The 21,659-nt window shown below is 44.7% G+C and overlaps 1 protein-coding gene across 1 annotated transcript in view; it reads right to left on the bottom strand.

The window, feature by feature from the left end:
* Window positions 1-1,895: 1,895 nt before the first annotated feature.
* Window positions 1,896-21,659, bottom strand: part of amph (amphiphysin) — a 31,182-nt gene continuing 11,418 nt past the window's right edge. Inside the window, exons 11-22 of the mRNA XM_051953786.1 lie at window positions 17,078-17,197; window positions 16,913-16,996; window positions 16,545-16,571; window positions 16,305-16,328; window positions 13,648-13,677; window positions 13,051-13,092; window positions 12,492-12,791; window positions 11,221-11,265; window positions 8,342-8,392; window positions 6,607-6,795; window positions 2,866-2,967; window positions 1,896-2,750 (exon numbers count right to left, since the gene is read on the bottom strand). Of these exons, the coding sequence (XP_051809746.1) occupies window positions 2,646-2,750; window positions 2,866-2,967; window positions 6,607-6,795; window positions 8,342-8,392; window positions 11,221-11,265; window positions 12,492-12,791; window positions 13,051-13,092; window positions 13,648-13,677; window positions 16,305-16,328; window positions 16,545-16,571; window positions 16,913-16,996; window positions 17,078-17,197 (1,119 nt within the window). The 3' untranslated portion in view covers window positions 1,896-2,645. The remainder of the gene's footprint in view (window positions 2,751-2,865; window positions 2,968-6,606; window positions 6,796-8,341; window positions 8,393-11,220; window positions 11,266-12,491; window positions 12,792-13,050; window positions 13,093-13,647; window positions 13,678-16,304; window positions 16,329-16,544; window positions 16,572-16,912; window positions 16,997-17,077; window positions 17,198-21,659) is intronic.

Raw genomic sequence — 21,659 nt, 5'->3', positions numbered from 1 at the left:
CTTAGTTGTTTGTTTTAATAGCACACAAATTGATTTAATTTCTTTTTTACAAAAAACAAGTTTTGTTTTCTCATTTTATCTGGTTTATCCTTTTCTTATTCAGAAAGCATCTTTAGTTGTTTGATTTTTCTTTTGAAAAAAAATTTTCTATTGAAAAATCAAAACAAAAATAATAAAAAAACAAAGAACATGGATGGAGACTGGACAGTGGTGCGCCGTGGCAGAGGGCACCGGCGCATCCGCCAGCCACAATAGGATCGAGGTGATGGGGATTACCGTGGGTGGGAGGACCGCGCACCATCCTTCTCTCTAGGGAGGGGAGCATTCCCTTATCCTAACCCTACAGTTAAAAAACAATTTAAAAACAAGCTCATACTTACCTCCACGTACCTGTGGAAAAACCTGTGGAGAGAAAAGAAAACAAAATTAATAACTGGAAAAGCAAAGTAATGCACATTGAAAATAAATACTTACCCGTATAAGTCCCTGGCGGTGGACCGCGGCAGGATGGCCAGTGCACCACGTGCCTCTCTTCGGAGGGGGACGTTATTTTTCCTTCACCTAACCCTAACCCAACCTTTCAGGGGGATCAGGGCATACCCTTCTAATCCTAACCCTAACCCTAAAAATAAGTTAATTCGGCAAGAAAAGGGTTTAAAATGATTGGATTTCTATAAATAGGGTTAAAATTATAATTATTTCATTTGGCAAGGAAAGGGTTAAAAATTATATATTACTATTTAAATTCATGTTAAAAAGGGTTATGGGAATTTTCTGGAGGTTAAAATTGGTTATAAAGGGAATTCATAGTAATAGGGATTGTTTAAAACAAAGGGATATACAAATTCAGTTAAAATAGTGAAAAGACGATTGAAAAATAAAAAAGACGATTGAAAATATAAAAAAGATGATTGAAAATATAAAAACGAAAAGCAGCTGCAGAAAGCTCATTTGGGAGCTGACTGCCGATGAGTACACACCATTTCCTCTGCAGAGCCAACTTCCAGTTTTTCGTGTGCTTTTTCACCTGAAGAAGACCCATTTAAGGGTCGAAACATCGTGTTTTATTTTATTTGATAGCACACCTTCCTGAGTTCATTGTTTTATTTGAAAATTTTTGAAATTTTATTTTTGTATTTACAAACAGAAGAATTTTATTTTTTGTTTTACCTTTCAAGTTGAAAGCGCTTTTAGTTGGTTGCTGTTTTTTTTTAAAAAAAAACAAATAAATTCATATAAACAAACAGCAACAAAAATAAAATGGATGGACGGTGGTAAGGCGGGGCAGGGAACGCCCACACACCCGTCCACAGGATTGGGGCTGGGGTCCCGGGGATGGTAATGGGTGGATGGACCGTGCACCATCCTTCTCCCCAGGGAGGGGAAGCTTTCCCTATCCTAACCCTAACCCGTCTGCTAAATGGAACTGTAAATTGTAAAATAATTACAATGACCGAAAACTGATTAAATCCAAACATAATTCTCATTCTCTCACAAATGAATTCAGATGAGGATGAGACTGGAGTTCAAGCTGGGAAACTTCCACGGGCCATGGACCATAGCCTAAACCTGACCCTAAACCAACGGTCAGCTGAGACTCATCAACACGTTCAACTCAGTGGTTGGTTTGTCAGAGCTGAAGAGGGGAGTAACCATAGCGACGGAGATGGGCTTACCTCCAGCAACGCAGACATGGGGACAATATGAAGGAAAACAGGAAGACACAGACAAGAACAGTTTCTGATGCTGTGGATAGTCAAAGGATGACTGAAACCTTCCCTGTGACCACACACCTCAAAGTAAAGTACTGACAAGGTCGAGTCATCTTTTGATTGGCTTTGTTTCTCGCAAATCATTTTTAGAAGGTACACAACTTACACAGCCATGCAAATGTATTTCAATAGTTGAGATCTTTTTCATCTCGTAATATGTACTTTATTGAAAGATTCAGTCGACAGTTTCATGCTGGATGAGCACTTGTATGTTTTCCATTGCTCAGATGTGTGATGACTGTAAGAGATAATAAATGTCAAAACCACAGCAACACTCTTCAGGGCGTCAGTTCTTCACCACAAACAACAAAGAAAAGATCAATCATCACACACACTCAACAATGATACTACAGAACACAGCAACAGTGATGAACAGCGATGATGACGTCCCAAAAACAAATTCAGTGTTACACTCGAGAACATTTAAATAGATCACGGCACTACAGTTTCTGTAAATCCACAAAAGAGCGACAAATTCATTACAACACACTTGGTGCAAAGTCCACACAGTTGGTCAGTGTTAGGGTTAGTAGCCCCGGCTGTCAGACCAGACAATGTGTACAGATGAATATGTACATATTGCAACATTCCCAATAAACCACACATCAATATTTTTCTTTGAACAAAATTCGTGTCTCACTTTCAGAGGTTAGAGTAGAACATACTACGCATCATGCTTATAATGATCGGTTATAAGGTTAGGGTTAGGGAGTACTAGATTTTATTCACGCGACTGTTAGTAGAGCTTCATGTTGTCCAGCAGACAGCTGCAGCAGGTTAACAGGTGTTTTCAGGAGCGTGGTTGGCTACATGCTGACCCAGTGGCTTGGATGAAGATTTCTACTTATTTTTTCCAACATGTGAAGAAGCTTTTTACTCTAAACGCTGGGTGAAGTTCTCTGGGAAAAGTCCTTTTTGAGCACCAACTCCAAGGGTTAACCAGTCATTTTCTTTGATCCCTGTGAGCCAGCCAGCATCCTACAACAACCACAGAAACATCACAGTCAGCCAAATAAGACCATTCATTCCCTCTTACCAGCACGGTGCGGACTTTCAAAGACGATACTTTTGTGTCAGCAGCTGCTCAGCTCACCTGATCCTCCACTGAAGCAGTGGGAAGCACCAGAACCACATCACCTCTCTTCAGTTCCAGTTCATCTGAATTTGCAGCTTCAAAGTCATGCATGGTTTCCACCTGCAGGATGACAAACAGAAACATCACCTCTCCTGATACCAGTCAGAACATGTTTACCCTTGCTAAACCTGCTCAGCCCGATGCTAATAAATACGCAGATAAAGTATGTACTGTACACAGCATGAGTGAGTGCACCCCTGTGCATTATCACGCCAGCTGATTCTCGCTTGAATCGGTTCTTAACGACTGCATTATTTCCAAGTTGAACAGTAGACTAGAAGTTCTCTTAAAATAGTATCTCTTAAAAACTCAAAGAACCAAACTGGGTCCAGCTGTGATTTCTAACTGATGAACATGGTTCTAAAAGGAACCGAGAACACCAGAACCTTCTCAGTCCCGGACCTATGGACTGGATCTATCTATGTCTGCATCATGGAAAAGAACTGAACTGAGGAAGGAAAAGAACTGAACTGAGGAAGAGAAACATCTGACTAAGAGACTCCACAAAGATGGAAAAGGATCCAAGAAGATCAATGAGCAACTAAAAACCAGTGAAGCAGAGAGTCAGCAGTAATCAGGAGGTCTAGAAGGAGTCATAGTACCACTAATCATGAGGTCTTGAAGGTATCATAGTACCGTATTTTCTGCACTATAAGGCACACTTAAAAGCCTTTAATTTTCTCAAAAATCGATGGTGCGCCTTTTAACCCGGTGCGTCTTATGTGTGCACTGAGTTCCAAAATCTGACTGTCCTTATTTCCCGCCGACATAGGGATGTAATACGTACACTACACACACTGGCAGCCATAAACCTATTACAGAACATTACATAAAGCTACGTACAGTACTGACTATTGTCCGAGCTTTCGCGAAAGCCGGCATCATTGCTGAACAGCCACCCGGCAACGAGACTGACTCCGACAATGACGAGAGTGAACCCGGCATATTTGATGTCGAAACTGCCCAGCTGTTCAATTCAGATACAGAAGATGAGGACTTTGATGGATTTCTGACTAAAGATTGATCAAAAAATAATGTGAGTGTACTTTTAAATATGTAGTAGAATAAAGTTCAACCAAACTCACCGTTTTGCTTCCGTTTCCTTGTTTTAGCATGTGCCCAATAATACGGTGCGCCTTATATATGGCTTAAATACAGAAATAAACCCCGTAATCGAGACTGCACCTTACAATCCGATGCGCCTTATGGTGCGGAAAATACGGTGCCACTAATCAGGAGGTCTGCAAGGAGTGATTAGTTTACCTGCACAGAAAGGTGACGTGTCACTTCCCGTTTTCCTGTCTGTAGCTGACTGTGCTAGTGATGTAGCTGTTCACGGCTCTTTTACAGTTAATTTTAAATTGTGCCGATTAGCCCTAAAAACCGTCTGTTTGATGAATTACTACACTGGCTCCTAAAGCGCTTATGTGCAAAACTGCTTTATAGATCTTAATAAAACGTGGTGGTTCAGATCCACTAGCCTAGCAGCTAACAGGCTAAACATGGTCTCTGTTTCTCCCTCTTGCTCTATGTGTCAGTTGTTCATCTACTCCCCTGCCTCTTTTATTGATAGTGGTACATGTAATAAGTGTAGCTTGTTCATAGCTTTGGAGGCGAGGCTAGAATCACAGCTGTGTACCATATTAAACAACTCAGTAGTTGTAGCAGCTAGCCAGCCACCCATAGCCTGTACGCAACAACCGAGCATGGCTCCTGTTAGCCGACCCTTGGCACATAGCTCCTGTTACCCGGCCCCTGGCACATAGCTCCTGTTAGCCAACCCCTGGCACATAGCCCCTGTTAGCCGACCCCTGGCACATAGCTCCTGTTAGCCGGCCCCTGGCACATAGCTCCTGTTAGCCAACCCCTGGCACATAGCCCCTGTTAGCCGACCCCTGGCACATAGCCCCTGTTAGCCGGCCCCTGGCACATAGCTCCTGTTACCCGGCCCCTGGCACATAGCTCCTGTTAGCCAACCCCTGGCACATAGCCCCTGTTAGCCGACCCCTGGCACATAGCCCCTGTTAGCCGGCCCCTGGCACATAGCCCCTGTTAGCCGGCCCCTGGCACATAGCCCCTGTTAGCCGGCCCCTGGCACATAGCCCCTGTTAGCCGGCCCTTGGCACATAGCTCCTGTTACCCGGCCCCTGGCACATAGCTCCTGTTAGCCAGCCCCTGGCACATAGCCCCTGTTAGCCGACCCCTGGCACATAGCCCCTGTTAGCCGACCCCTGGCACATAGCCCCTGTTAGCCGACCCCTGGCACATAGCCCCTGTTAGCCGACCCCTGGCACATAGCCCCTGTTAGCCGGCCCCTGGCACATAGCCCCTGTTAGCCGACCCCTGGCACATAGCCCCTGTTAGCCGACCCCTGGCACATAACTCCTGTTAGCCGACCCCTGGCACACAGCCCCTGTTAGCCGACCCATGGCACACAGCCCCTGTTAGCCGACCCATGGCACACAGCCCCTGTTAGCCGACCCATGGCACACAGCCCCTGTTAGCCGGCCCCTGGCACATAGCCCCTGTTAGCCGACCCCTGGCACATAGCCCCTGTTAGCCGGCCCTTGGCACATAGCCCCTGTTAGCCGGCCCTTGGCACATAGCCCCTGTTAGCCGACCCCTGGCACATAACTCCTGTTAGCCGACCCCTGGCACATAGCCCCTGTTAGCCGACCCCTGGCACATAGCCCCTGTTAGCCGACCCATGGCACACAGCCCCTGTTAGCCGACCCCTGGCACACAGCCCCTGTTAGCCGGCCCCTGGCACACAGCCCCTGTTAGCCGAGCCCTGGCACATAGCCCCTGTTAGCCGACCCCTGGCACATAACTCCTGTTAGCCGACCCCTGGCACATAGCCCCTGTTAGCCGACCCCTGGCACATAACTCCTGTTAGCCGACCCCTGGCACATAGCCCCTGTTAGCCGACCCCTGGCACATAACTCCTGTTAGCCGACCCCTGGCACACAGCCCCTGTTAGCCGACCCCTGGCACACAGCCCCTGTTAGCCGAGCCCTGGCACATAGCCCCTGTTAGCCGACCCCTGGCAGGTCCCAAGCAGCTGGGAAACCAGCCGGGCTGGATGAGTGTCCATTGGAAGCATAGTCCCAAACATAAGTCCAAAGTTCACCACCTATCCAGCATTTATTTTAGATCTCAGCCATCTACATTCAATTCAATTTTTTCAATTCAATTTTATTCATATAGTACCAATTAAAGGTCAAATTGTCTCAAGACGCTTTAGAGAACCCATATCTAAATCTGTTTTAGTTCATGATCTGATAACTGATCATTGTATTGACTTCACGTGTCTGACTGAAACCACATTCATATTCATATACACACAAGTACAGGCAGAGGGGGAGGAGTGCAGTCATCTGTCACTCAAACCTATTAATCAACCACAGAACAAAACTTGGCTAGAATTCATTTGAAAGCCGTCGTCTTTGTCTCACACATTTGAATAGGAAAACACAAAAACCAGTTCTGTTAGTTGTTGCATTTAGGCGACCTTCTCCTTTCAGTTCTTTATCTGAATTCTCAGACTTCTCGGCCGACTTGGTGCTCAGGACAGATAAACTCATCATAGTAGGTGACTTTAACATCCATGTAGCTGATGAGAATGAAGTGATAGTACACTGTGACAAACCCGCTTCTATTGTCAACTGGTTTGCTGTTTGCAGGTGGAAAAAGTCAAACCTTGTAAAGAAAGTCGTCAGGCAGTCCTGACACCCCTCCAGACGGACTCATGTGTTTCATCGTCTGGTTTTCAGTCGCCATGCCGTTGTCACCGACGGCGGTGGGAGAGATGATGTCTGCATCCCGGTCATCGTCACCTTCATTACTTGAAGCAGGTTCAATCACAACAGACGGGATGGGCATGTTTTCCTGCAGAGAGAACAGTCAGCATTAATCCGTCACATCCATGAATAAATGTGAAATTACTTCACTTTAAATCAGTGATCTTGTAAACGACAAAACATTTCTAATTTATCAGAAACAAAAAATCCTGCCAAGTAATTCTGTTATATAATAAATGTGTTAGGATTCTGCCCCAGTTGCTGCCTTTTTGTCCCGTTTCCATTTTTTCCCCCCTTTGTTGCCTTGTTCCTCTGGCTCCCCCTGTCTGCTGCACCGGTCTACTGATTATTGTCAGCTGCTGTAATCAGCACAACTCCTTTCACCTGGTCCCCTGCTTTGCTATTTAAGCCCTGCCTTTACCTCAGTTCTTTGCTGGCTCATTGTTGGACACATGCAGTTTCAGAGCCCGCTCCCCCTTCTCTGGATTACATCAGTTTTTGGACTTAAATGGTAAATGGTTGTAATTATATAGCACTTTTATCCAAAGCGCTTTACATGATACGTCACATGCACCCATTCTCACACTGATGGTGGAAGCTGCCATGCAAGGCGCTAACCACAACCCATCAGGAGCAATTAGGGGTTAGGTGTCTTGCTCAGGGACACCTCGACATGAGCTTAACGGGACCAGGACCGAACCGGCAACCTTCCAGTTACAATATGGCCACTCTATCCACTAAGCCATGCTGCCTTCGCTTTGCTCCCCTTGTGGATTTACCCTCTTTTGGACTCAACTGTTGGTATGGACTTTAGTTTGTTTTCACCTTAGTTATTAGTTTCCCCTTGTGTGAGTATCTGTTTGTAGCCCTGCGGTTTGTCACTCTTTAGTTTCGTTGTAGCCACTTCAGTCCCGTTTTCAGTTTGTAGTTGCTTTAATTAATAAATCCTTTTTATTATTATGCCCGGTTGCCTGTCTGTTTGTGCCTGCGCTTGGGTTCTCCACCCCACAATCCTGACTAAACATGAGTTTATATGAATTCATTCTTGAAAAAGATCATAAACCGAATAATCCACCAAAAAACGCTGAAGAATTTCTCAAAATGTGGACATCAGAAGTTTCACTGTGAAAATGCAACTGACTAGTCTGACCCACAGGACGACACGAGAGATAAGCAGGAATAATTAGGGTTCAGAACAATCGGAAGTCAGTTGTTAGGGTTAAACAATAAAGAGCACAATAATAATAATAAAACATTTAACTGATCAAAAGTACAGTGATACAGTGGATGATGAGCTGAGCTAAGTTAATTACTAAGCTGTAATGCAGGACTTTAACGAATGTATGATGGTGAAGCACACATTCCCAGCATTTGTGTCAATACTTTTACAACCACAAGGAGGAGACAAAAGTTGACCACTGCAAGTACGACTTTCCTCTGATCTTTGTATTTACAGTATTTTTCTTTATGAGCTTCTTTGAGCGATCACTTTTCTGTCTGTATTTCGTATCTTATAGCACCAAGGTACATCGACTGTACCTTGATGTAAGAGGGTTAGGGTTAGGGTCCATTGTGCATCAGTGTTGTGTCTTGGTGTGAGTCACACATTGTTTTATTATTTGATAAATATTTACCGCTGGAACTGCTTCACCTGGAGAAGTTCTGGGATCTTCAGCAGGAGGAATCTGTTTGTGGAAAGAAACTCTGTCAGTCCAAAAGTACAAAAACCAGCAGCTGCTGCCATCTCTAAATCAGTCACACATTATTTACCAAAACCTTAAGCATTTTTATAGACTCTATACGATGTCCAAATAAAGAATTTTATGATAGACAGGAATTCTAATACTGTAGAGCTTTAATTTCCATGATTCAGGAGAAGAAAGGGAAAATGGATACAAACTAAGACCATGACCAAAGATCAAAGTGTCTGTATTCTTAAAAATATGTTTGACAGAGCTTATTCCCACCTGGAAGAGGCAGGCAGCACTGTGAGAGTCATGTTCTTTGAGTCCTCCAGGTGTGTTCATCACCTTCATGTCAGCAACAAGCTGCTGGACATGAAGGTGGAGGCTCCACCGGAGGCTTGGATCATCAACTACCTCACAGGCCGCCCACAGTACAGCCCGATCTCACGAGGATTCGTGAAACTGTCACGTAAGTTTTAGTTTCGGTTTCGTGCGCACCAACATGATTTCGTCATGTTTTTCGTGCCGCTCACCACGAAATGCGCACCAATGTATTTTAAACGGCGGACTTTTCGTGCCACTCAGAACGTATTTCAAAAGAATGTGTATATTATATTTTTAATGTAAAACCGTGGCGAATCCAACGCTATATTTTGCATGACATCGTTCCTAAACATAACCCTAACCATAACCATAACCTAACCATAAGCCGGTGGTACACTTACCAATTTGCATAGGAATTTCAAGAATGTCCGGCGGCCGGCGGCCGCAAACGCGATCACACAAGCAGTATACGCCGATGGACAGCTTAGATCGTCATGAATCCGCCGGTATAAACCACTTTCAGATGTGATTACCACAGCGAAAAACATTTCGTGGTGAGCGGCACGAAAAACATGACGAAATCGTGTTGGTGCGCACGAAACCGAAACTAAAACTTACGTGACAGTTTCACGAATCCCCGTGAGACCGTGTTGCACAGTACGTGAGGCTTCGTGACGTAACATCAGACACCATCATGAGCGGCACAGGGTGCCACAGGAGACGGTCCTGTCGCCTTCCTGTTCACACTCAAACTAAAGGTTCTGGTCTCAGTCCCGCCACCTGCTGAAGTCCTAAGGCGTCTCTGCTGTAGTGGGCTGCATCAGCAGGGACCAGGAGGCAGAGGACAGGTGTCCTCTGTTGTGCCTTCTGTCCTGGTGTGGACTGAACCACCTGCAGAGGACTCATCCAGAACCAGTCACCATAGATGGACCAGTGGTGGACATTATGGACTGCTACAAATACCTGGGGAGTCCACGTGGACCATAAACTGAAGGGTCAGAGCGGGCTGGACTTTATCAGGAGGCTCAGCTATATGCTGCAGATGTTTTAGAACTCGTGGTCTCCAGCGTCATCTTCTACGCTGTAGTGTAGGGTTAGGGTTAGGCAGCTGATGCTAACAGACTCACCAAGCTCATCAGGAGAACTGCACCTGTCCTGGGGTTGAGCTGGAGTCTGTTTTTGGAAGTGTCAGAGAAGAGGGTGCTGAGGAAACACCAGATCCCGCACGGAGTGACTTGGTGTCAAAAAAGAACACAACTTCTGCAGTTTGGGAGAATGTGTTGGCTACATCAAAAAACGACCTCGAGCTAACAAAGTCAATAAAAACTGCAATTCTTAAAAAGCTGGAGACCAAGTTTGAATCTGATTCAGTGTGCAAATTAATGTGAAAGTGCACTTTCCTCGACCATTGTTACCGTGGAGGATATGAGACTGATGATAACGCACTAAATTACAGGCTGAGATCAAGCAGCACCAGCAGCAGTGGCCATCAGAATGCAAGAGGAAGAGGCACCACCCGGACCCCCATGAAAAAAGACGTCTCTGGGAACCCTCCTGCAAAAACGACCTGCAGCGGCCGGTCCAGTCGGCACTGCAGACGAGCGAGCCGGCGCTGAATTAACAGCCTACTGTTTGGAGCCTGTCATTCAAGGAGATGAGGACCCACTTCTCTGGTGGAAATATGCTGCCAGTTGTTTTCCCCAGATGTCACGACTGGCCCGAAAGTACCTGTGCGTCTGTGCCACAAGCTCACCATCAGAGCGGGTTTTCAGCACCGCAGGTCCTGTTGTATTTTGCACTTTTTTTCTAATCTGCATTTTTTATTAAGTTGTTAATAATATGCATGTTATGTTATTATTCAGTAATAGTGTTTGGTATTCAATTTCCGAACGTGACGGCACAAGCCAGTAACAGTAATAGTCACGGTAATACCGTATACCCCGGTAAAATGTGAAGGAAGTTTGACGGTATCAAAATTTGGATACTGCCCAAGCCTACCTCCGGGATGAAAAAAGTAGATCTTTTCTTGAAAAGAATGATTAACCCTAGGGGTCAATGCATCAAACATCAATTTACAACAAAGTATATATATATATATATATATATATATATATATCAACTATTTGCATTGTTTGACAACAGGACTTGCAGACATGACAGCAATTAGGATCAAGACCTCAACCAGATGATAATCTGATCAGATATTTATACTTACATCTGAACAGATTCTTTTTCTGGTTGAAATCCCAAAAGCAGCTAAAAGGTAAAAAGCTAAAAGCTAAAATGAATGATTGCTAAAGTCAGTGTTATGCTGGTTAGCGTAGCCCAGTCATGTTATTCATCAAATCAAAAACAAAATAAATTCTTGCTTATGAGACAGTCTTTATCTATACGAGTTAGCCTGATGAAGTCTTTATTAAACCAGATCATGACAAATAGATCCTTAGACCTTAGAAAGCTTAGCTTAAAGACAAAAAATGAAGAGAAATAGTGAGACCACATACCTGACTGAGCTCAGCCTTCTCAGAGGCTGGAGATCCAACTGTTGACTGTGGAGAGAAAATTACAGTCAGTCAGGAGATTCCTCAAAATAACAGTAAGCAAAAAACAACAAAACTAAAACCTAAAGGAAGAGGATGAAGATGAAGGTGATGGTGATGGTAACGGTGATGTGACGGTAACGGTGATGGTGACGGTGATGATGGTGGTGATGGTGACAGTAACGGTGATGATGATGTTGATGATCTCCTAAGCTAAAGGCTAAACTAAGAGCTCAAAAATAGAGATACGAGCCTTTTATACCATCGGTTCTTATGGGTAACACCAATTCTTTGACTAAAAAAGTCCTATGAAGATCCAACTACTGCACCATGTGTGCATCCGGGTGTTTTATGAAGACCTGGCTGGACAGCAACATCCCGACTGTGGATGTACCCGGCCTCACTACAGTACGAGTGGACAGAGACTTGAGAACAAGGGGACAGAACTAAAGTGGTGGTCTGGTGCTGTTTGTTGAGAGTATATGGTGTTACTCCGGTTACAGCACATCACATAGCAGATCTGCTGTCCAGATGTTGAGTTTTTGGCAGCCGGTCTGAGACCTCATTCTGTACTGAGGGAATCTTCTCACATTGTCACCATTGTTGTTTACATCCCACCATGTGCTGGGGACATTACTGAGGACACAGACTCTGCACCATGACGGTCTGCTGTATGTAAATGCCAAAGAGGACTACTGAGCCTCAGATCTTCCACCACTCACTTGGCAGGTCTGGTCTTTCTTCAGTCCAGCTACAAACCATTCATGTTGTGAGGCAGCCTGGAACCGGCTGCTCATTTGGGAAGTGGACCCCAGAGTGAGAGGGATGGAGGTTGATGCCTGCTTCACCTCCTCCACTGCAGACTTTCTTACAGACTGGGGACTTGTGTCTCTGAGACAGTGGTGAGCAACCCAAGGACTCCTCAAGGGACTGTTCAGGTCCCATCCTGTCTGTCTCTGCCACTACAGATGCGAGACCTGACACAGTCAAAAATACTCTGATCATCTGTTGGGCATGTATCCAGAGTGAGCAGGAACCATTTGGTGGCCTTCACTGACTGGACCGCTAAGCACTGCCTTCTGCTGAACATCTCCAACACCAAGAAGATGGCTGTGGATTTCCACAGTTCTAAGCTCCATGATGATGGTAAAAAATAAAGATGATAACAATCAGAATGATAATGGTGAGCATGATCAGGGGATCACACCTTTATTGTGATCAACACATCCACTCACAGCAGGTTTCTCCTCCTTTGGGCTGTCTGAAGTTATTTCCTTATCTTCTCCACCAACAGGAGGAGATCTGACTTCTTCCACCAGCACCTCCCCAGCAGCAGGAGCTGGAGGTTCCTCCACCTCTCCTCCCACAGATGGAGCTGCAGGTTCCTCTCCAGCAGGAGGAGGTGTGTGCTCATCCTCCTCTCCTCCATCAGGAACAGGTGGAGGCTTGTCTTGTTCCTCTGCAGGTTCTGTTGGGCCAGCAGTTGGTGTTTCTGAGGCCTCAGGAGGCTCAGCTGACTCACTGTTCACTTCGTTCTTTATCAGAGACAAACAGTAAAGTCACAGCAGTTCACATGTAAAACTGTGGCTCCTGACATTTCAGATCAAATTCAAGAAGAGCCACAGAATTCGTCAAAAGTTTGCCCTAAACAGTCCATTCATGAATGATGTCCAGAATTTAGTTCATCTTTCAGTCATAAAAGTAAAAGTTCCCTCCACAATTAAAAACCACACAGAGACAGAGAGACAGACAGACAGAGAGACAGACAGACAGACAGAGGTTTATTAAACTCACCATCTTATCAAAGTCAGCAAAAAATGACGGGGCAGCAGCATCCTTCAGTGCATTTGTTGAAAACAGAGAACCACAACTGACAGTCAGGATCCACAAATACACAATTAAGTGTCATGCACATCACATGTAAAGAATACGAGGCGATAGGACTATGGGACACCAGAGAGAGAAGAAACATTAGGAGGGGGGATATAAGCCACGTTACTGGGTTAAAGGCTTCGGAGGGTTGATGAACACTCATGCTGTCGACTAGTAAAATCTACTTTCAAAATGACTTGGTTCCTCTTTTGTGCTCGCCATGGCATTACTTCTTTCTCAAAAAAAATGTAAAAGTCTCTAAGAGGATGGAACTCACATCTGAAAGGTTGTGTGAAAGTTACAACTGGAGGGTCGAACAGTGAATGAAGTAAAACAAGAGAAACCCTCATTCAATAAGGCTACACTACTGCAGACAACCCTCTCGACCAAATCAGACTGAACAACCTCCACTTAAGTGATGAATACCAAACACTGTCATCTGACAGCTGCCAGCTGAGTTCTTTGCTGCAAAGTGGACATTTCAGTTTCATTTGGTGCAAATGTAAGTTAAAAAATTACCTGTGAAAATCCATTAAATGCATTGGTCACCTAAATTAAATTGCAGAGACACAGATTAGTATTAGAAGCCTTTAGGTGAGATGGATGTATCATGAGTTGGAATGACGGATTCGATTTGAAACAAGTACGTATGGAATGAACAAGCAGAGGACACTCAGAGAGTGGAACAAGCAGAGGGGGTGGGAGGAGCTCAGGCTTAGGGTCCAGGTTTTAGTGTCTCAGTCTGTGGGAGGATAGAAGGCGGGAAAGGGTTCCATACTGATCTGTAGTCTACTCTATGCTAATCTACCACACGGAAGAAGGGAGGAATCAAGTACCTCTTCCTTTTCTGTGTCTAGCTCTTGGTACAACTTTCCAAATCTCCGATTTGCAGCCTCGTCTTCGGACATGTCTGAATTTTCTGCTTCTTTGTGAATTCTGGGAATGTTTACATCTTTTTTTCCGTCTGCTGCTGTTCCACAGACGGACTGGAAGCCACCACTAACCTCCTGCCAGGACGAGGTGTTGGAGGTCGAACCCCCGGTCCCTGAAGAGGCTGCTGGGAAACTGTTGGCAAAAGGATCGGAATCCCACCCACCTCTACCATCCCCAGAGACCCCAGCTTCTCCTGATGGCTCAGGAAACGGATCAAAGTCAAAACCATCAAGCGCCCCTCCTCCCTGTGTTTCAGCAAAAGGATTTGAATCAAACGCACCTCCTCCCTGTGTTTCAGATGCAGTAACTAAATCAAACGCACCTGCTCCCTGAGTTTCAGATGCAGTAACTAAATCAAACGCACCTGCTCCCTGAGTTTCAGCAAAAGGATCGGAATCAAACCCTCCTCCTCCCTGTGTTTCAGATGCAGTAACTAAATCAAACGCACCTGCTCCCTGTGTTTCAGATGCAGTAACTAAATCAAACGCACCTGCTCCCTGAGTTTCAGCAAAAGGATCGGAATCAAACCCTCCTCCTCCCTGTGTTTCAGCAAAAGGATCGGAATCAAACGCACCTCCTCCCTGTGTTTCAGCAAAAGGATCGGAATCAAACGCACCTCCTCCCTGTGTTTCAGCAAAAGGATCGGAATCAAACGCACCTCCTCCCTGTGTTTCAGCAAAAGGATCGGAATCAAACGCACCTCCTCCCTGTGTTTCAGCAAAAGGATCGGAATCAAACGCACCTCCTCCCTGTGTTTCAGCAAAAGGATCGGAATCAAACGCACCTCCTCCCTGTGTTTCAGCAAAAGGATCGGAATCAAATGTTCCTCCTCCCTGTGGTTCAGCTGCAGTAACTAAATCAAACGCACCTCCTCCCTGAGTTTCAGCAAAAGGATCGGAATCAAACGTTCCTCCTCCCTGTGGTTCAGCTGCAGTAACTAAATCAAACGCACCTCCTCCCTGAGTTTCAGCAAAAGGATCTGAATCAAACGCACCTCCTCCCTGGGTTTGAGAGGAAGACGCTCTCTCTTCCTGTCTAAGAGTTTCAGGAGGATCTCTGTAAACTGATGTTCCAGCAGCTTGTTCTCTTGACCCTTCTTTAGTGGATTTATTTCTACCATCACTTTGTGGTGGAACTTGTTCTGCGGTTCCACTGTCAGTTCCACCACCCTGTAACCCCGAGATGTTTGCTGAGGGATGATCTTCATGTGAAGGTTCATCCTCAGCACTCACCCAGCCTCCCCCTGACCGCTGTCACCCCATTCTTCAGCAGTTTCATAATCAGAAACAGAACCTTCTGGAGACCTGGACCACTTGTCTCCTGTGACCTCTGTGCTGTCCTGAATCTCTTCACCAAACTCGTTGGTGAATATAAGTCCTGGGGTGGACTTCCTACGGTCTTCGTGTCCCACCGAGTGTCCCCCTGGACCTGCCTGCCCTGTCTCATCTTCATCAGCACCAGAAGGATGAAGGTTGGGGTAACTTGGAGAATCCCAGCTGCTAACCTCATCTTCAGCTGCCCTGGCCTCACTGTCCTGGATGGGTGTCGTCGTGTCTCCGCCCGGCTGCCAGCTCTGAGTCTCACCCTGCATCCCTTCTGGTACTGTGGAGGGGGCGACGGGGGCAGCAGGGGCCTCCACTCCTGAACCAGCATCTGCATTTCCTGACATTGAACCAAGTCAGCGGCCCAGTCAGCTATGAAGCCGGAGTCTGCAGCCTGCTCGGGAGGGAGTGAAGGTTAAAATTGGCCCCCTGCTGGCTGTTATCCATCCAGTGCAGTCATAATGAAAGAAGCTACGGGCCGTTTGCACAAAGACACACTGACCGAGGCCGGAAACGCCTCAGCAGTCTGAGCTCCACCTGCCTCCAGTGATTTACTGGGAATTCTCAGAGGATGATGATCAGAATGATGGTATGGTGCAGAACTCCAGGGTAAAGCAAGTTAACAGGTGGATATCTGGTGTGTTGTTTTGGGCAGTCTACAGAGCTGCCTCCCATCTGGGAACAAATCCATGAATGTGGAAAACAAACAGCAACCACCAGACAAATGCAGTGAACTTGAATCAAAGTTGTAGAAATCGTATCTCGAAAATAAGCAATGCAAACAAACGTGTTCAAAGTAAAAATCTGTTGATCATAGTTATCTTTGTGCAAACAGCCCTGGCTCAACGACGACAGAAGTCAACAGAATGGATGACTGCAGATGTACTGATGTGCTCCAGAGTGAACCCTGAACATACTTACAGGCTGAGCAGCTTGGGCATCGGCCTTCAGAAACAGATAAAAGATGATTCATGTCAGCACACAGTCACTGGCTGGTTGTATTCATTCATTTCAATCACACATTTCTAGAGTTGCTCAACTAACTACGTTTTTTAAATTTATCCTGCAGTCTCCAAATAAGCTGCAAGCTGCAGAATAAAAAGTAAATCACTGTATGCCAACAGCATAAAATTATGTCTTTGGTAGAGAGAAGCTACTCACCGACCACATATCCCAGGGTACAGCTGTCTGAAAAGTCAGAGCACGTGAAGTCAGCGTGGCTTCTAATGTCAATAAAACATTTTATTCAGCTTATTAACAGCATGTGAGTTCAATAAAGTCATGTTTAGACTACTGACTGGACTCATCAAATATTACATTATTTGTTGCACTTTTATGGTATTTCTTACAACAGTGGGACAGAACATTGTGATATGAGCAGAAAATACACCAGTGAAGCACAACCTCTGTTCAAACCACTCACCTAAAAAAAATGGTTAATTACACTGTAATAGTAGAGTGCACTCTATGACTGTGTTCTGTTTTGTGTTTATATTCTGAACATGTTCAGGTGTGCGGGTGAAAAAGACCTGTGGTATCGGAGAAACACTTTCATCTGGCTGAAAAGCATCAAAGTCTAGATCGAGCAGAGACTCTCCTGGTCGTTCATTGGGCTGTGGACAACAACAGAAGCAGGTAAACGTGTACACAGCGCACACTTCATGATTGTGTTCTGTTTTCGTGTGGAATCATACCTGCGATGGTGAAGGTGCAGGTAAAAATTCACCCCCAAACAGGTCAATGATCTGCTCCTCTGCAACCTCTTTGGTGGGGGTGACCTTCGGTGGTGGAGGCACCGGTGGCCCCTTTTTAAGCTGCCAAAAAAACAAAACAAGATGCTCTCATATCAGCTCAAACAGAATGAATCAAGCAGTTACAACCAAACTGCAGGGAAACACCTCTGAACGCTTCCTCTACATTCATGTTGACTGTCAGCCAACATGCAGAATGGATGAGCAGCAACATGAACAGGTTTTCTCTGTTTCTGCTGTCCATGAGACAAAATGCAGCTTGGAATCGGTTGCATTCAAACATGTTAGAACATGGAACTGAAGATAAGTGATCTGCCTCTGGCATCATTTATCTGAAGTGGCATGAAAAGTCATTCCACTAACAACAGTTGTGTTGTTCTCTCTCTCCAGGTATATCTGGATCTGATCTGCAGGTTTTCTCCTCACTGACCTCCAAATTGTTCATTGCTTAACAAAGTTTTTCTGATCTCCGTCTGATATCCTTTTCTCTGCAGTCCATGAGCCTGGTTCTGATGGAGGTTTCTTCCTGGAAAAGGACTTCTGTCCCCACTGTTACTGGATTTATTGAGTTGTTGGGTTTATTTATTTTTGTCAGGTCTCTTTGAGGTGACATACACCAATCAGGCATAGCGTTCTGACCACCTGACCAATATTGTGTTGGTTCCCCTTCTGCTGCCAAAACAGTCCTGACCCACCAAGGTCTGGACTCTTCTAGACCCTGAAGGTGTGCTGTGGTATCTGGTACCAGGATGTCAGCAGCAGATCCTTTAACTCCTGGAAATTGTGAGGTGGGGTCTACACAGATCAGACTTGTTTGTCCAGCACATCCCACAGATGCTGGATTGGTTTGAGATCTGGGGAATCTGGAGGAGAAGTCAACATGTCTTTTAGATCCTATCCCAACTAGACTCTTCAAGGAGATTTTACCTTTAATTAATTCTTCAATGTTAGATCTGATTAATCTCTCTCTAGTAACAGGCTATGTACCACAGGCTTTTAAGGTTGCTGTCATCAAACCTTTGCTTAAAAAGCCCACTTTAGATCCAGATGTGTTAGCTAACTGTAGACCGATATCCAACCTACCATTTCTCTCTAAAATTCTGGAAAGAACAGTTGCAAATCAATTATGTGAACACTTACAAAGGAATCATTTGTTTGAAATGTTTCAGTCAGGCTTCAGAGTGCATCATAGCACAGAAACAGCTCTAGTGAAAGTTACTAATGACCTTCTCATAGCATCAGATAATGGACTAGTCTCTGTACTTGTTTTGTTAGATCTTAGTGCAGCGTTTGACACAATCGACCACAACATTTTATTACAGCGTCTAGAACATTCAATTGGCATTAAAGGGACAGCACTGGACTGGTTTAAATCCTACTTATCAGATAGGTTCCAGTTTGTGCATGTCAACAATAACTCTTCTGAGCATACTAAAGTTAATCATGGAGTTCCTCAGGGTTCTGTCTTAGGACCGATACTTTTCACATTATACATGCTTCCTTTAGGCAATATTATTAGGAAGCATTGTATTAACTTCCATTGTTATGCAGATGACACACAATTGTATTTATCTATGAAGCCAGATGAAACTGATCAGTTAGCTAGACTGCAAGATTGTCTTAAGGACATTAAAACCTGGATGACTTTTAACTTCCTACTGCTAAATTCAGACAAAACTGAAGTCATTGTATTTGGCCCCAAACATCTTAGAAACTCGCTTTCAAAGCAAATAGTTACTCTGGATGGCATCACATTGGCCTCCAGTACTACTGTGAGGAATCTTGGAGTTATTTTTGACCAGGACATGTCCTTTAACTCACACATAAAGCAAGTCTGTAGGACTTCCTTTTTTCACCTGCGTAATATTGTAAAAATCAGGAACATTCTGTCTCAGAGTGATGCAGAAAAATTAGTTCATGCTTTTGTTACTTCCAGGCTTGACTATTGCAATTCCTTATTATCGGGTTGTCCAAACAGCTCTCTCAAACATCTACAGTTGATCCAAAATGCTGCTGCCAGAGTACTGACAGGAGTTAGCAAAAGAGATCATATTTCCCCTATACTTGCTTCTCTTCACTGGCTTCCTGTTAAATCCAGAATAGAATTTAAAATCCTTCTTCTGACATATAAAGCTCTTAATAACCAATCTCCATCATATCTTAAAGATCTGATAGTACCATATTATCCTAGTAGAACTCTTCGCTCTCAAGCTGCAGGCTTACTTGTTGTTCCTAGAATTTCTAAAAGTAGAATGGGAGGCAGAGCCTTCAGTTATCAGCTCCTCTCCTGTGGAACCTGCTCCCAGTTTGGGTTCTGGAGGCAGACACCCTCTCTATTTTTAAGACCAGGCTTAAAACATTCCTTTTTGACAAATCTTATAGTTGGGGCTGACTGGGTGACCCACAGGGGTTCGGCTTGTGTCTTCATTGCACAGCTGACTCCCTCTTGGACGTCCCTTCGTTCTGCCTCTAGTCATGCTGCTATAGGCCTATAGGCTGCTGGGGGACTTTTCTTGACGCACTGAGCCCTTCTCTATCTACCTTTACATTTAATATGTATACCGTTATTGCAGTACATTCACTCTGTTTCCCCCTGTGCTATTTCTCCGAGTGTCCCTGGTCCCAGAGCTGGATGCTTCAGATCTGTGGTTGATGTTCCACCAGCTGGTCCAGTCTCCACCATGTCCACTGTGGGATGCTGCTGCTGACCTTCCTCCAGCCCTCTGCTTCCAACTCCCCTTTTCCACCAGTCAACTCTGCATTGCCTTCACTATACTGTTATGCTAACTTACATATTGTTTGAATTTTACTGCTAGCTATATATGGAGTATGTTTAATGTCAGAGCCGTACATCATAAGAGTAAATTATGAGTCAGTTTTCAATGTTAGCTTATACTTTGTCTGTGTCACATATCCTGTCATGCATGTATCCAAATGTGTGTTGTGTTTTCCTTGCTTTCCCACCCCTCCCTCTTCTCCCATCCCCCCCCCTTGCCCTCTTCTGTCCTTCTCAACCCGCCCGGCCAGCAGGCAGATGGGTCCCCCCTATATAGAGCCGGGTTCTGCTCCAGGTTTCTTCCCTGTTAAAAGGGTGTTTTTCCTTGCCACTGTCTCCTTTGGGCTGCTCTGGGGGTCAGGCATATGGGTTTTGTAAAGCGTCTTGAGACGAGTTGACTGTAATTGACGCTATATAAATAAAATTGAATTGAATTGAATTGAATTGAACACCTAAACTGGCTGTTGTTCTCCTCAAACCATTCCTGAACCATTTCTGCTTTGTGCCTGAAAGAGGTCATCAGGGAATACCGTTTCGATGAAAGGGTGTAGATGGTCTTCAGCAATGCTTAGGTACGTGTCAAAGAAACATCTACATGGATGGAGGACCCAAGGCTTCCCAGTCTTCCTCCCCGTGTTCATCAGTGAGGCTTGTCCATCCACAACCCTGTCTCTGGTTCTCCACTGTTCCTTCTGTGGACCAGTTCAGACAGATACTGACCACTGCAGACCAGGAACATCCCACAAGAGCTGCAGTTCTGGAGACGCTCTGACCCAGTCGTCTTGTTAAATTTGCTCAAATCCTTACATTGAGCCATTTTTCCTGTTTCTGACATTAACTTTGAGGAAAAAATGTTCACTTGGTATGACAGAGACAGAACCAGTGTGATTCACGTCAGTTGTCAGTGGTCCAGATGTTAGGCCAAAGTAACACTTACTCTTGGCAAAGTAACAAGTTGAATTCAATTGTTCTGAACAAATACCAAAACTAACCACCATATCTAGAGGAGTTAACATTTATGAGAGAAAGGCAAGCTACAGATGTGAATGAGCATCTTTTTGTCTCTGATGGTGCTCACAAACACTCCCAGTTTCTTCATTCGTCAGTGTGCAACTTGGGTAGTGACCCAAGAAAAGGCCCAGAAATACCGGAACGGACAAGCTGCCAGCAAACATGAGTGATGTCTGTGTACGGTGTGCAGAGTTTCATGGATATTTAACAGTTTGATCAGCAGTGTGGAGGTAAACAGATACAGGATATGACTCACTTTGCTATTGAATGGATAAAACGGAGAGCTGCCTGCTACCAATATGGTTCCAACAAGTGGTCGTTGTTCTACATTTCTGTAGCATTCGATTTATTCAGCTGCAGCTGAGAATTTTTAGAACACACTCAACAACATCAGTATCACTGATTAACTGTTGTAAAGCTGTTTCTCTTCCTCAGTTCGTAATGAAAGAAACTCTCTGTGTTTTCAGGTGTATTAAAGTGTGTCTATACCGCAGTTTGAATACACGTCTTTATTACTGCAATATATCAGAGTTTATACACCTAAAAGAGGTGTTGACAAACTATGAACAAATCATATTTTACTACATTAAATTATAGATTTGATAGATTTGATGACATCATTAAAAACTGTTAATACAACAAATCACGAGTTGTGACGTAAAACTGTCTACTAACTAAAAGAATAACGTGAATTCTAAAAGCAGGGAAGGTGAAATGAATGGCTTCCAAGGGATGAAC

This window comes from Acanthochromis polyacanthus, chromosome 9 (assembly GCF_021347895.1).
Source record: "Acanthochromis polyacanthus isolate Apoly-LR-REF ecotype Palm Island chromosome 9, KAUST_Apoly_ChrSc, whole genome shotgun sequence".
NCBI classification, from domain to species: Eukaryota; Metazoa; Chordata; class Actinopteri; family Pomacentridae; genus Acanthochromis; species Acanthochromis polyacanthus.
Note: the sequence above shows the minus strand (reverse complement) of the source record. Positions and strands in the feature narration are given on the sequence as shown.